At 36.1% G+C, this 14665-nt stretch overlaps 1 protein-coding gene across 4 annotated transcripts in view; it reads left to right on the top strand.

The window, feature by feature from the left end:
- Positions 1–182: 182 nt before the first annotated feature.
- mllt1a (MLLT1 super elongation complex subunit a) overlaps positions 183–14665 on the top strand; it is a 36508-nt gene continuing 22025 nt past the window's right edge. For all 4 annotated transcript variants that reach the window (XM_087264514.1, XM_087264512.1, XM_087264513.1 and 1 more), the window contains exons 1-2: positions 183–296; positions 9079–9259. In XM_087264514.1, coding sequence (XP_087120640.1) covers positions 285–296; positions 9079–9259 — 193 coding nt within the window. In that variant the 5' untranslated portion in view covers positions 183–284. The remainder of the gene's footprint in view (positions 297–9078; positions 9260–14665) is intronic.

The following is a 14665-nucleotide window of genomic DNA, read 5'->3' as shown; positions in this document are numbered from 1 at the left end:
TTCGGTTCGGCTAATCTCTAATTATTACCTACCAGTACAAGCAGCCTGTGGGAAGTCCCGCCCATAGCGCTTTTCAATTGGCGGAGCGGCGTAAAGCGCATTCTAAACGGCATCTGATTGGCCAGGAGTGCTTTCTGTTTTGGGTGCATGCCAGAGGTCCGGAGAGGGGAGGGGAACCGTCTAGTTTCCGGTTTTGGGCTGGAATTGACACACAATGAGGAGTCGGGAGCAGCCGCTCAAAAGCCTTCTGTAAATAAACAGGACCTTCGTCAGGCCGGTGAACTATGGAGAATCAGGTAGAGTATGAACCGCTTTCGCCGTTGCATGGAGCGAAGTCAACTTTTGTGGGCGCGCGCTTAGAGAAATCCACCATTGTAACTGAATGTGGACACTTGGGGCTCGTGAAAGCAGCGGATCGGACCCATATAACCCCCTCCCTCCCTCCTCCTCCTCCCTCCTCTCAGCTCTGTGACTCGAGCTGGCCACGCATATTAAAGCTACATCGGCATTTGGGGACATCAGCTCGGGCTTTAGGGCTGGATGCGTGCGCCAGCTTTTTGCGGTAGGCAGTTAAGTCGTGCGCGCACCAGCAGAAACACAAAGGAGAGTGTTTTTGTCCTGGGCTTCTCTGGCCCGGGAGTCACTCCACAGTCTGCGGCTTTTATTAGAGGAAATGAGGAACATGCTGTAGTGTTCCTGACAGAGCGTGTTGTAGACTGAGGGCATTGCTCAGGTCTGCTCCGAGGGTGGGGGGTTCCTCAAGCGGGAATCTGTCTCCTTCCAAGCCTAATTAATTGGCCTTTTTATGCAATATGATTTATGGGCAGCAGCAGTGATCATATGCTGGAGATGAATATCATTGCGTTAACGTGCTGGCTATTTTTACACCTTCCGCCTTGTGTGTCTGTGGTCATGCACTGGGTTAATTGCTTTGCTATTTTGCGAGTCATTATTTTAGGCGTACTATATTGTTATTGGATGTTATCCATTACGACAAAATGCGCCTAAATGCTGGTCAGATTTACTTTTGAATGCTGTCCACATAATACTATAGCTGACACAGTTATTCTTACTTGTGGGAAATCATAAAAGATCCTAATATATAGACCATTTCAATGTGGTCATGTCATTGGCCGGTGGACATTTTCTGCTTATCAAACTATTTCATAACTAAGAAAAGGCTATTCAATCACAACTTGACATTAAAACAGCTTTCATAGCATAATTGATCAATATGTGGCTCTTTTTGGATTCTCAGAAGCTGTAGAAATGAAAAATTACAAAACAGGAAATACGTTGGGGCTAATATTTTTGTTTACATCTCTCAAAATGGTCTATAGAGCTTTCCTTTATGCCACCTTCTACAGTTTGAATGCTGCTACTGGAATTGTAGCTGTACTCAAACTGTGGTTACAGTGATAAATTAGATTTATTTATTTAATATATTAGTTTTTCAAAATAATTTAAAAGTAATTTCAATCTATACTCTCATGACTGACAGCTGAAGAAAAATTCCTTATTGAATTCCTGTTTAATATCAGTAAGCTGTTGGGTTTCACCGTTTTCCTGCTTTTAACTTGCTTTAAGTGCCCCTCCTGTGTGTATTGTGAATATTTGCGCACACAACAAATAGGTTGCCTGCGAACAGTATGTACATTCATTCCATTATCATCACTGTATTGTATCTGAATTTTGTTGTTTATGAAGAGAGAGTTCTCATTAATCAACACACCAGTGTTTTCAGTGGTGACAAATCTAAACAAAACTGATTAGTGAATGCGTTCGTTAGTTCAGCAGAAATGTGTGTTATTTATTCATCTCTAGAAACATCTGAGAAACATCCCATCCTGTTGTGCTTGTGGTTTGTATTCATTAGTTAGTTCTTCAAGCATTTTAATTGAAGTGAAGTTGGTTTTATATTTGCACATTCGCCTATATTGTTTACTACTCTAATTTAAATATTGGGTCTAAAATCTCGTTTAAGTATGACTTCAAAACAACATTAGCACTTTTTAATTGACTTATTTAATTGAATAATGGTGTACTTTAATAGTCATTGGTTGCTTATAGACGGTGACGATACCCGGTTTCATGGCGGTTTGGAAAGTCAAGGTTATAAAACCGCCAAAGTTTTCTGTTATACCATTCCTAAGGTATGTGTAAGGTATGTGTTTCCACGACTATTTCATTTAGTTTTTCAGGGCAACATTATTTTCAGCAGAAAAGAAGCCTTTACATCAAAAGCTACCAGCCCAAATTATTTTCAGTGTTTCTTACAATAAAACATATCGTGTTCAGTAGGGGGTAAGTAGTTTTTTTTTTTACCCAGAAATTTAAAAACAACTTATTTTGGAGCAGTAATCACAATACTGTGAAACTGTGATATTTTTATCCAAGGTTGTTATACCGTCAGAATCTTATACCGGCCCATGCCTAGTTGCTAATATGATTTCACTATTTAGAATTTGCAAAAAACTCTTTCCTGAAATGATATTATTAAGTAAAGCGTCCGATTGTGCGAACATAAAACCAACTTTACCTCAACAGCATTTTATCAGTTGCCTTTTAATTTGATCTTTAAAACCAATGTCAGTGTTACTGCACTTCAGTGTTTACAATCACTGAGAATTATGAAAGCTGAACTGTTTTATTTGTGACATCTACTGTATATGGTAAACCTATGACAGACAGGGTTGAAGGACTAACTAAAATTTAAAATAACTGAAACAAATAACCTTAAATGTTAGTTGAACATTTCACAAACTCGGACCTTTGAGTCACGTTTAGAGTGGTGAACGAATATATATTTTTTTGAGTTATTTCGTTGTTTGCCGATAATTAGGGATGTCCCGATCAGGTTTTTTTTTTTACCTCTAGTCTGAGTCATTTGATTTTGAGTATCTATCAATTAAAGTCAAAAATTATCTAATCAAGTAAAAAATAACATAAATTCTTCACTTTTGGACTTTAGTGCAGCAATCAATATTAAAAAATCTAATATAAAAACAAATAGCACCTCATCTTACAATACCTGGCAGATAATGCCAAGTTTACATATCTCACAGTTTGTTATTGCAATGTTGTGGTCATCAACTTTTTAATATCTTCAGACCGCAGACACACTCGCACTTTCCGATTTAAGCTGCTTCCGTGTTCTACTTTTTGGGCATTTAACCAATAGCGTCTCTGTAACAAAGTGATGTCATGCTGCACGCGTTGCTGTTTCTGTGTGAAGTCAAGAAAGAGGTCTAACTCTGTGCCACCGCATAACTATAGATGTGTTAAAAAATAATGAAAATATATACATATATATATTTGAGTCCTGATCGGGAGGTAACGTTCGATTCTGATCCAATCTGAGACCGTGTGATCGGGCCGATTTCCAATCACGTGGACATCCCTATCTAAAATATTATTAAAATGTTACGAGTTGCTTTCAAAGGTAACTGTAACTACACTAAACGTTGTTCACACTACAAACAAGTCATAACTAGAAGGCTATAAGAAAGAGAAAATAATAATTTATTGATTATGTCAGCTCACCTCTTAAATGGATCTAAACTAACGCAGGAGACTAATTTGGGAACTTTTACACTAGCATAATATGGATGCTTTAATCCTGCTTTAACCCTTTAACTGCCTGCTTCCAATTGGTTGACCAAATTTTGACTGTTTTAAACAATGACTGTTTTAAATAATGGTTTACACTTGACAGTAGGGCTGGGCGATTAATTAAAAAATATTTGAAAATCGACTTTCTGAACCTATAATCGATCAATTTTTTTCCTAGGTCAATTTTTTCAGTTACTTTCCCTATCGTTTGTAGTCACATGAACCCGCTCTGTTAAGGCAGAATTATACTTATTATATTATGATTTATGTTTATTATATTATTCTGATATTATACTTCTGCCAAACACATGTATATGATCCGGCGCATCCTTTGCATACCCACACGCCTCTCACAAAAATGTAACTACGCGTCACAACGACACGTTGCGCAAGCTTTGTGATAGGTCGATTTGGTAGTGGTGATAAGGATGGGTGGTGCGGAGAGCCGCGTTTTTGGCAGTGTTTTAATTTCAGTTGTTCAGCGTTGATGTGCAATAAATAATCATAGATAATAGATAGAGTGTGTTTACTTCAGTTATTTTAAAATCAAGTAATACACCCTTCATTCAAAAATCTTGTAATATGTGAGCATATTTACTGAACAAAACTTGTCAGTGAACTATGAGGGCAAAAACCTAAAATAAATAAATAATCGTTTATTAATTTGTCACCTTGGAATTATAAGGTTCTATCTGTGTTCTGAATGATTTTGAGATATCGAGCTTTAAAGATTTTGCACTCCATTTAGCAAACAGTATGTGTGTAACATTTGATTTTTAAATAAAAAGTCTAAACGTAAACAACTTGGTGGCGCAGTAGGTAGTCCTGTCGCCTCACAGCAAGAAGGTCGCTTGTTTGAGCCTCGGCTGGGGCCAGTTGGCGTTTCTGTATGGAGTTCTCCCAGTATTTGCGTGGGTTTCCTCCGGGTGCTCCAGTTTCCCCCACAGCCCAAAGACATGCAGTACAGGTGAATTGGGTAGGCTAAATTGTCCGTAGTGTATGAGTGTAAATAAGCATGTATGGATGTTTCCCTGAGATGGGTTGCAACTGGAAGGGCATCCGCTACGTAAAACATGTGTTGGATAAGTTGGTGGTTTATTCCACTGTGGCGACCCCAGATTAATAAAGGGACTAAGCCGAAAATAAAATAAATGAATGTAAACAACCTATACAAAAACATCCCATAATGTAAATAAGTTGTCATTTAATAAGAATATGTCATTAACTCAATTTTGACAAAAAGGTCAGATAAAACCTTATAATTCTAAGGTGACGAATTGTTATCCGGTTAAAATGTTCAATTAATCGAGATTTTGAATTATGGCCAAATCACCCAGTTCTACTACACAGCATTATTGGTTTACAAAATAATCAAACGAACGTAATCCTGTTGCACTAATACACTTGATTTTGGTTTAATTTAAAAACAACAACAACAACATTAGAATTTGAAATATTTTATGGCATACATCAAAAAATAAAGATTATTTAGTATTCAAAAATGTTTTATTTTTATTAGATTTTTTATTAAATTGGTCTAACACTTGATATTTTTCTAATTTTCATAGTATATGTATAAATTCTAGTATATTTACTAGTATAATTCTAGTATATTTCAACAAATCAACTATTTGGTAGAGGTGGATATTTCAGACATTATGAGATGTGTTGAGGTAAAAATGCATCGAGTGTGTTAACTAGCGACACTAGGAGTTAAGAAAGCAATCCTGAAATGTTTTTCTGCATAAAGTCAAAAATTTAGTTTATATATTTATGAATCTGTTCATTCAGTGTAGTTTTGTTGTTGCCGATCTCTGTTCTGTTCCTGCATGCAAGATGAAACACAGTTCATGTACTTAATTAATTCATTCATGTTTTCCCAGCTGAATCGTTAACAAGAGCATTGCGCCGACTCTTCTGAGACTTGTTGTTTTGTTGTTCGCCTGTTGGCTCGCACGTGACCTGCTCGTATTTTTGCTCCGCTTGACTGATAATCTGTATCATAGCAGTGACCTGAGTGAAATCCCGTCTGCCTCTTTCAAGTCTATTTCATGTTTCATAACAAAAAGTGAAGCGGTTGAGTGTGTCTGGCGAGACCAGGAGCCACTAATGTTTGCCCGTCCTTCTGTTTAATCTACTCCTTTACAAAAAAAAAGCCTTTTGATCTTTTCCCCCATTCTGCGGGATTAGCCCAGTCATGTGTTGAATCTCTTATTGTGTACGTCTTCTGTCTGTCCTGTATCGTCTTCATGTTTGGGTGGTCAGGCGGAGTGGAGTGGCTTTTATGTAGGCAGCGTTCGCTTTTTATTTGTTACCTCAAGGCAAGTGACAAATGGTAAGTTGTGGGAAAAAAGCAGGGTTGTCTTTTGTCTCACTGTCTGTCTATATATGTGACACGGCTGGCGATTGTGGGTGGGTGAGCGAGCGAGAGAGAGATGAATTCATAGGGTTTATTCTGATGCCTGGCAGCATGGAGTCTTGCTGGCAGGTTTTGGCCTCAGAGTAGCAGCAGTGTCAGCCAACGCACAGAGTTAAAGGGCATTATGGTGACAGGACGAACTGGCCAGACGGCGCCCAATAAGATTTTCCTTCCACTCATTCTTTCAGAAAAGCTCCTCTTGGTGTTGTTCTCTATTCTGGTGCTTCGATCACCTCGAGTCAACAGCAGACGAGCATCTCTGGGCACCTGAACCCAGTCTGGCCCGGCTCCACCCGATGTGGGCAGTGTTCATTTTTCCTGGCTGCCTTTCAAGGAATTCCCTTGATGGCTTTTTCTGGCCATTTGGCAGAACCAGACGATGATCCACATGATTAGCTTCAGCATGCATATGAAAGGTATTCCTACTCCGATTTGGTGCCTGGAGGCCTTTTTTTAGTCACTCTTCTTTGCCGTATCAATAGCAGTAATATGATTTGACTCAATTTAAATTTCTGTTTTTTTTTCGTAAAGAAAATAGCCTACAGCTTGATGATTTGCCACTGTGATGTCCTTTTCATTCCATATATTTTAAAGGAATAGTTCATCCAAAAATGAAAATATACTCATCTTCAGGTTGTTCCAGACCTTTGCTCAAAAGAAGACTTTTTGACAAATTTTGAAAATTGGTATCCATTAGCATACATGAATATACTACCTGACACAGTCTTGTCATCGATCCCAGTTGTAAGAGCAACACATAATAACTTGACTTCTAGTTTACTCATTTGGAAAAGTGGCAGAAGGTAGATGTTTCAGGTGAATCATCTGTTGAACTGCATCCCAATAATCACAAATACTGTAGAAGACCTACTGGAACCCGCATGGACCCAAGATTCTCAGAGAAATCAGTCAAGTTTGGTGAAGGATAAATCATGGTTTGGGGTTACATTCAGTATGGGGGTGTTCGAGAGACCTGCAGAGTGGATGGCAACATCAACAGCCTGAGGTATCAAGACATTTGTGCTGCCCATTACATTACAAACCACAGCACAGGACAAATTCTTCAGCAGGATAGCGCTCCTTCTTATGCTTCAGCCGCCACCTCAAAGTTCCTGAAAGCAAAAAAGGTTAAGGTGCTCCAGGATTGGCCAGCCCAGTCAGCAGCAGACATGAATATTATTGAGCATGTCTGAGGTAAGACGAAGAATCCAAAGAATCTTGATGAACTCTGGGAGTTCTACAAGAACACTTTCTTTGCCATTCCAGATGACTTTATTAATAAGTTATTTGAGTCATTGCAGAGATGTATAGCTGCAGTCGTCCAAGCTCATGAGACAGCAAACAATAGTAATTCTTTTTCCACTGCATCATGACTTTATATTCTATACTGAACATCATTTCTGTTAAGTGACAAGGCTTTTGTCTAACCAAAGTCATTACTGACAAAAAACATTACTGTCCTAAATAAATAATTAAAAATCAAGGCATGATTATATTTTATTATACTTCTAATACCAAATGATCAACTAAAATTCAAATTATTATTTGTTGTTCCTAATACTTAAATAGGTGGCAAAATTTTGGTCAGGTAGGGATAGTTCACCTAAAAATTCCAATGTACTCATCCTCAAGTTGTTCCAGACCTTTATCCAATAGAAGATCATTTGAAAATTTTTGGAAATCGCTAGCTTTTAACGTACATACTGTTGTTTGAAAATACAAACACTATAGAGGTCAGTGACTATCAGTTTGCAAGATTATCCCAATATACAGTAGTCAACATTCGCAGTGAATCTAAAATATTTTTCTAAATTGTCCTAGGACAAGAATGGGTGTTTTCTGTAGTTTTAACTTTTAAAGGGGATTATCCACTTTAGATGTTGACTACTATATATACGTGTGGGTTCAACAGATAAATAAACTCAAACAAGTTTTCAACAAGTGGACATGAGTAAATAATGACAGAATTGTAATTTTTGGGTAAACTATCACTTTTGAGTATGTGCAAAAGTCTTTTTCCTAATAAGGTTTGCGATAGAGTAAACTTTTTTCTGTCAGTGAGCTGGTGCAAATAGCAGTTGTTTTGTACCATTGTATGATTTCTCACAAGCTTTTATGGTATGCCCATCTGAAACATTCACATAAATATATGATCACAAATCACTGATTATTACCATCATCATTTGAAGGCATAAAAAGGGTTAGTTCACCCAGAAATGAAAATTGTTATTAATTACTCACCCTATGTCACTCTAATCCCCTGAGACCCTTCGTTCATCTTAGGAACACTAACTGAGCTACTTTAAAGGAAATCCGAGAGCTCTCTTATCCTTCATAGACAGCAATGGTCTCAAAACATTCAAAGGCCAAGAAACAAAAGCATTATCAAACATTCTTGAGTAGTTCAGCTGTAATCATGCAATGCTCTAAGAACACTTTTGTGTGCCTAAAAAACTGTAAAAGTTCCCTTGTTTGCCAATGTTTTCTCTTCCTCATCGGGTGCGTGTTTACTGCGGGCAGTACGATGGATTGCCATTAGAGTCAGCAGCGCAACACCAAGACATTGTATACCTGCAAATATGTAGCTTAAGTTGCTTTCAAATGATACTTATGAATTTTTTATTATTAAAATTTGGAATCTGAAACACTGGTCTGTAGATGTTCTGACTAGTAATAAATCATATTTCATGAGTGAAAACCTGCTTATTGCAATGACAGTGAGGAATCGGTTCTTAGAAGAGAATATGAAATGAATTCTAGAATCTGAAATCAGATTCAAAACAAGTCTGATGAAATCAAGAGGGATTTTATTATAGGGACGTAAATTATTCAAAGCTTCATTGTAACTGTAACGGGTAGCTTCTAATAGGCTTTGCGCTTTCAAGACTTCAGGCTTTTGTTTCAATTTGCTTTGCTGTATTTGTTTGAAGTGAGAGACATGCTTGAGAATAGTTTCAGTACAACTGTTACAATATTGTAACAGTTTATTGTCACTTTGCTTGAGTCGTTTTGAGAAATTTAATGAGGATGTTTTTGTGGGTTTGCAGTGCACGGTTCAGGTCAAGCTTGAGCTGGGACACAGAGCTCAGCTGAGGAAGAAAGTGACGTCTGAGGGCTTCACCCACGACTGGATGGTGTTTGTGCGAGGCCCCGAAGGCAGCGACATTCAGCACTTTGTGGATAAAGTGGTCTTCCGGCTGCACGAGAGCTTTCCAAAACCCAAGAGAGGTACATTTCACAACTTCAAATGAAATGCACAATATATCGGCAGCCATATCAATAAATAAATGGTGTTTTAAGGTTGTCATTATTTATCCGGAAACAAAATGTAAGGCTTTAAAAATCTTTAAGCCAATAAGCGATGTATAATTTGACACTTGCTGACTGCTTGCTGTTTGACACTTTTTAAAATGATTCAAGTCAAAAAGTCAAGTCAGTTTGAGCTTTATTGTCATTCTGCTACATGTGTGGACATACAGTGTAATAAAGTGTTGTGTCTTGAAGGACAATGTTGCTACATAAATAAACATAGTCATACATATGAACACAACACTGGACATAAGAGCTATTTTAAACCTATACATAACTGACATGCATGGTCTAACTAGACTAACTACTAAATTCTTAAACTATACACATAACCTAAGACAGACTATACTGTGCTTCTTTTATGCCCCGTTTCTTCTGAATGGTACGGTATGGTATGTGTCGGTATGCTTTTATGTCCATTTCCACTGTTAAAAGGTACCTTATGGCCCATTTTCACTGACTGGTACAGTACAGTACGGGTCACCTTTATCAGGCTTACGTTTCCACTGCCTAAAGGGTACCAAGGGTGGGCGTGGTGTGTGACTGAAAGTTTCAGATGATGTCATTCTCGCTCAAGGAAATGTCTACAGTACAGCTGCATGAGTTGTTCACATATCATATGAGAAGCACTGCTCACAAAACAGATGCTTTAAACACATAAATTCTTGTGTATAAATGTTCATTACTATCGTTTCTATGAACATAACTTGATTATGGTTGCAGATCAATGACAGTGGGAAATATCCTACTGTAACGTCTACAGTCAGTGCAAAAGTGCAAATCTTACATCTGTATCTTTAATCTTCACCAGCACATGTAGCCTCTTGTTAGAAAGTAATTTCATCATTCTGAGTTTAAAATAGTCCAAAAGGGGATTGATAAAATTGGCAGTTTGTTCATGATTCAGGTTGCTGAAAAAATTTGCTCCTGTGTTTTATCAATCTTCTCCTTTGTTTTTTTGCGCTTTACTCTCACGTTTGTTCTTTTTTTTTTGTCTGAGAGGATCGGAAGCACTTCAATGATTACGCGCACATTATTATCATTAGCTCAAGAAGTTTGTTTGAAATGTAGATGCACGGTGAGCGCTCTGGAGAAAGTGAAACTGCTCGCACATTTAGATGGCCTCATAAAACAAAAACAGGACGCAGCAGATTTTGTTCTTCTTGGCTTTGTGGTTGTTCATCAAGACAACGACAAGGTTTGTTCGAGCTTGGGTTAATCATGGCTTGTTAACATATGCATATAATATTACGATGTAATGTCTTGGCTGTGTATTTAAAACATGTCGGTTTTTGGTTTTCATTCTCCTGCTTTTGCGAGTGACGTTTCTCTGTAAACCAGTAGCGTTCAGCTGCATGTCTAGCTCCGCCTTATGGTACCCTTTATGCCTGATTGGTACCCTTTGCATAGGGTGACCAAAAAGTTTTACAGTACAGTACACTTTTAGGTATCTTTCGACAATGGAAACGACCATAAAAGTGTACCGAACCGTATGGTACCGTGCCATAAAAGTCTACCGTACCATACTACTTTTTGAGTACCCTTTCCAAAGAGTACCTAGCACAACAAAAGGGTACCAAAAGGCGGAGCCAGACGCGCAGCTGAACGCTATTAGTTTACAGACAAGTGTTACTAGTGCGTGTACAAGCAAGAAAATGAAAACAAAGGAAGCGCCATTTTTAAGTACACAGCCGAGATATTACATCGTAATACTATACATATAATATCAAGCCATGGTTGACCTAAGCTTAAACAAACCTTGACGTCATCTCGATAAACAACCACAAAGCCAAGAAGATAAACCTGTTGTCCTATTGTTGTTTAAGAGGCCGTCTAAAGTGTGAGCGGTTGCACTTTCTCCAGAGAGGTTTTTTTCATAACAAACTTCTTGAGCTCATGGTAATAACGTGCGCATGATTATTGATGTGCTTCTGACATCTGACGATCGCAAAAGTGAAATGCGAAAAAAACAAAGGACCGAATGATTCTTTCAGCAACCTGAAACATCCCCAAACTGCCATGTTTAGCTATTATCATCACCTTTTGGTCTATTATGAACTCAGAATGACGGAATTTCTTTCTAACAAGAGGTTACATGTGCTGCTGAAGATTAAAGATACAGATGAGAGGTTTGCACGGTGTTGGGTGTGGTTTTAGAACCCAAATAAAGCCTAAATGTATGCTGTGTGGAGTTTTTCTGTAATTTGTAACATATTGGAGACTGTAAGGGTCTGTATGTGTTCATGAATGCTGCATTTATTTATTTAATATAATTGCGGATGTTATAGTAAGCTATTTTTCATCATTGATCTGCAGTTATAATCAAGTTATGTTCATAGAAAGGTAAGTAATAAACATTTATACACAAGTATTTGTGTGTATAAAGCCTCTGTTTTGTAAGCAGTGCTTCTCATATGATTTGTGAATGGTCTGTACAGCTTTGCTTTGACATTTCCTCGAGTGAGAATGACGTCGACTGAAACTTGTCGTACACCACGCCCACCAAAGGGTTACCATTGGTACCCTTTGAGCAGTGGAAACACAAGCCTGATAAAGGTGACCCATACCGACTCGTACCGTACCACTCAGTGGAGCATGTAGTGTGCAACATGATTTGTGCTACAAGTAAAGATTGTCTTTCTTATTGAGTTTTTGCAAGGTGTAGTTTAAGTAAAGTGTCTGGTGCATATGGAGATCCCACTCACCTGGAAATGCACAATATTTTTATAGAGATGTGGAGTGGTTTTAAGGAAGTGTCTGTTAAAGGGTCAGAGAGATAAAAGAGTTTTCTACAGGTTTTTTTTTTTTTTGTTGCTGATATTTAGATTTTAGTTAATGTTTAGTGACTTGGTTGCTTAATTTATGCAGTTTTTACGTCAGGCAGTATTTATATGAAAGAAAGTTCGCCTTATAATAGTTTATTAATTAAGTTCAGAGATCACTTTTCTAAAGTTAAAATGTGTTCTTCACTGTATGTGTTTCCCTTTTGTTCTTTGCCTTTTTTTACAATCATGCAGAAAATTCAGAAAATGTATATTTGACTAATATATCCATATCTGAAGGGTTATTGGTATCTCAGTCAAAAACATTCCATATCAGTGCATTTCTAGAAGTAAAGCTCTGCCCACAGTTGTCGTAATCTTCTGAAAACAGCACACATGAGAGCTGCATGACTCGTTACACATGTTTCTTTGGAGTTGGATTGATAACAAAATTTTGGCTTGATGTGATGCCAGGATTTGATGCTAAATCAACAACAAACAAAACAAACAGGCTCAGATGACTGGCGAAACCAACTACTGCCAGTTTAGCAGATGAAACATCATCTTATGCATCTGTTCCGAGTGTCTTATATTTGTGTTGGTAATATATAATCAATTTATTCTGGCTTGATTTAGAACACTGATTTCAAGATTTGTTTGCAGAATTAGATATGGTGTGAAAATGACTGGGTCATGCAGATGTTGCTTGAGTGTCATGTTTAGTCTTTTGAAAAAAATATTCACAATCTGTGTCTTCACAATAGTCAGATTGTCGGGTTGGCAGCTGATCAGTGCACTCTTAACAGCATGTGCCTTTCAGCCAATCAGCGAGGGCTACAGAGTAAACATCATGAAACATAATTAATATTCATGTGCAAAGACTTGATGCTTGAATTTGTTAATGAAGAAAAAAAAATCATCATCTATAACATTATAAAATATTAAATGTTATTTTAATCTATAAATTAATAATTTTTTTAATACATTTAATTTGTAAATGTATGTTTTTAGAAGTCCATATTTGGAAAGAAACTAGTGTTTGGTGTAAAACCAAACACTAGTCATTTATGAAGTGTAAATAAAACAAATCTTGGACTGTCCCGCTTTAAAGTCCCATGAAATTAAAATAAGGTTTTTAAGACGTTAGTATCAGTATTATTCACTTTTAGGATATCTTTTAGCTAGTGTGCTCCAAAACTGTGACAAAGTTTGCAATTTGATGATATAAAACAGGATGCTTTTTGTTTTAGAATTTTCATTATATGTTATTGTAAAAAAAATCTAATTAATCTTTTGTTGTTTTTATTGTATTTTATTTTTCTTCATCAAAATATCCTTTGTTGCTGACATATCATTCAATAAAAAAGATATGATGATACATAAAGTTTAAATAAATGCTGCTTTTTAACTTTTTACATTTTTTTTACTTTTTCTAAAAAAAAAATTTGATTTATTTGCTTTATTATTATTATTATTATTATTATTAGTGTTATTATATATTTTTACAAATATGTGTTTTTGTTTTTACCTTTTTTTTACAAACAAATTTGTGAATTTATAAAGAAATAGTTTTTGTTTAACTTTTTTTACAAGTTTGTAATTTTTTAAATAATTAAAATATTATTATATATTATAAATAAATTATAAATTAATAATAATTATAATTATTTTTTATTTAATTAATTTAATTATAAAATTATACAAATTATAAATTTTTTTTAAATAAGTATAACATATTATTATAGTTATTATAAACAATATTTTAAAAAATATTATTTTTTAACAATACAAAAATGTTGTAAGCCAAACATTTACTGAACAGCCATTCTGACTTTACCTAGAATGACCTGCTAATGGATTACATCGGTGTAAAGATGCTTTAAACTCAGATTTGCCTCACAGGAGTTATTTACATTAAACATAATATTTTAAAGTATTAATTTTATATAAATTACGAATAATTAGAACTTTTTTGCTGTATCTTTAATAAAATAAAATGAGTCAATCCCAGGTAGAGTTAAGAAAAGTGATTTTATATGCACGTAATGCTTATGGACGGAAAGTGTCTGTCTACCTTATTCTATTAACTTTTGAAAAAACAAACTATTGTTACTGCATTGATCACCAAATAAAGTAATTTAATATGTAATCAAATAATTCTTGATTGTAGATTTTTGGTATATATTACTTGGTTGCACTAAATAACATTTTAGTGTATTTGTTTTCCAAGAAATGTTTTGATGCTGAAAATCTCTTTTCTTCAGGGTGTCCGCGGGGTCTTAAAGTATTAAAAGTTGATAAAGTTTGCCTGAGTTAAATCTGCCAATACCAGGATGCTATGTAGTTTATGAAATCAACGAAATCCTGCTGGATTTGAGATCATGCTGCTTCGTTTACTGCAGTAATCAAGGCAACACCATCATTTCTGCAAGTCATAAATAGGAGCCAACCTGCTGAATTAGCTAGGTTTTTACTATATGAATAATGTTTTAGTTTTTGATTAGTTTCTCACATTAATATTTAGTAAATGTACTGTAAGTTCAAATCTTGCCAGTGTTTCCGG

This window comes from Danio rerio, chromosome 8 (assembly GCF_052040795.2).
Source record: "Danio rerio strain M-AB ecotype USA chromosome 8, GRCz13ab, whole genome shotgun sequence".
Classification (NCBI taxonomy): Eukaryota; Metazoa; Chordata; class Actinopteri; order Cypriniformes; family Danionidae; genus Danio; species Danio rerio.
Note: the sequence above shows the minus strand (reverse complement) of the source record. Positions and strands in the feature narration are given on the sequence as shown.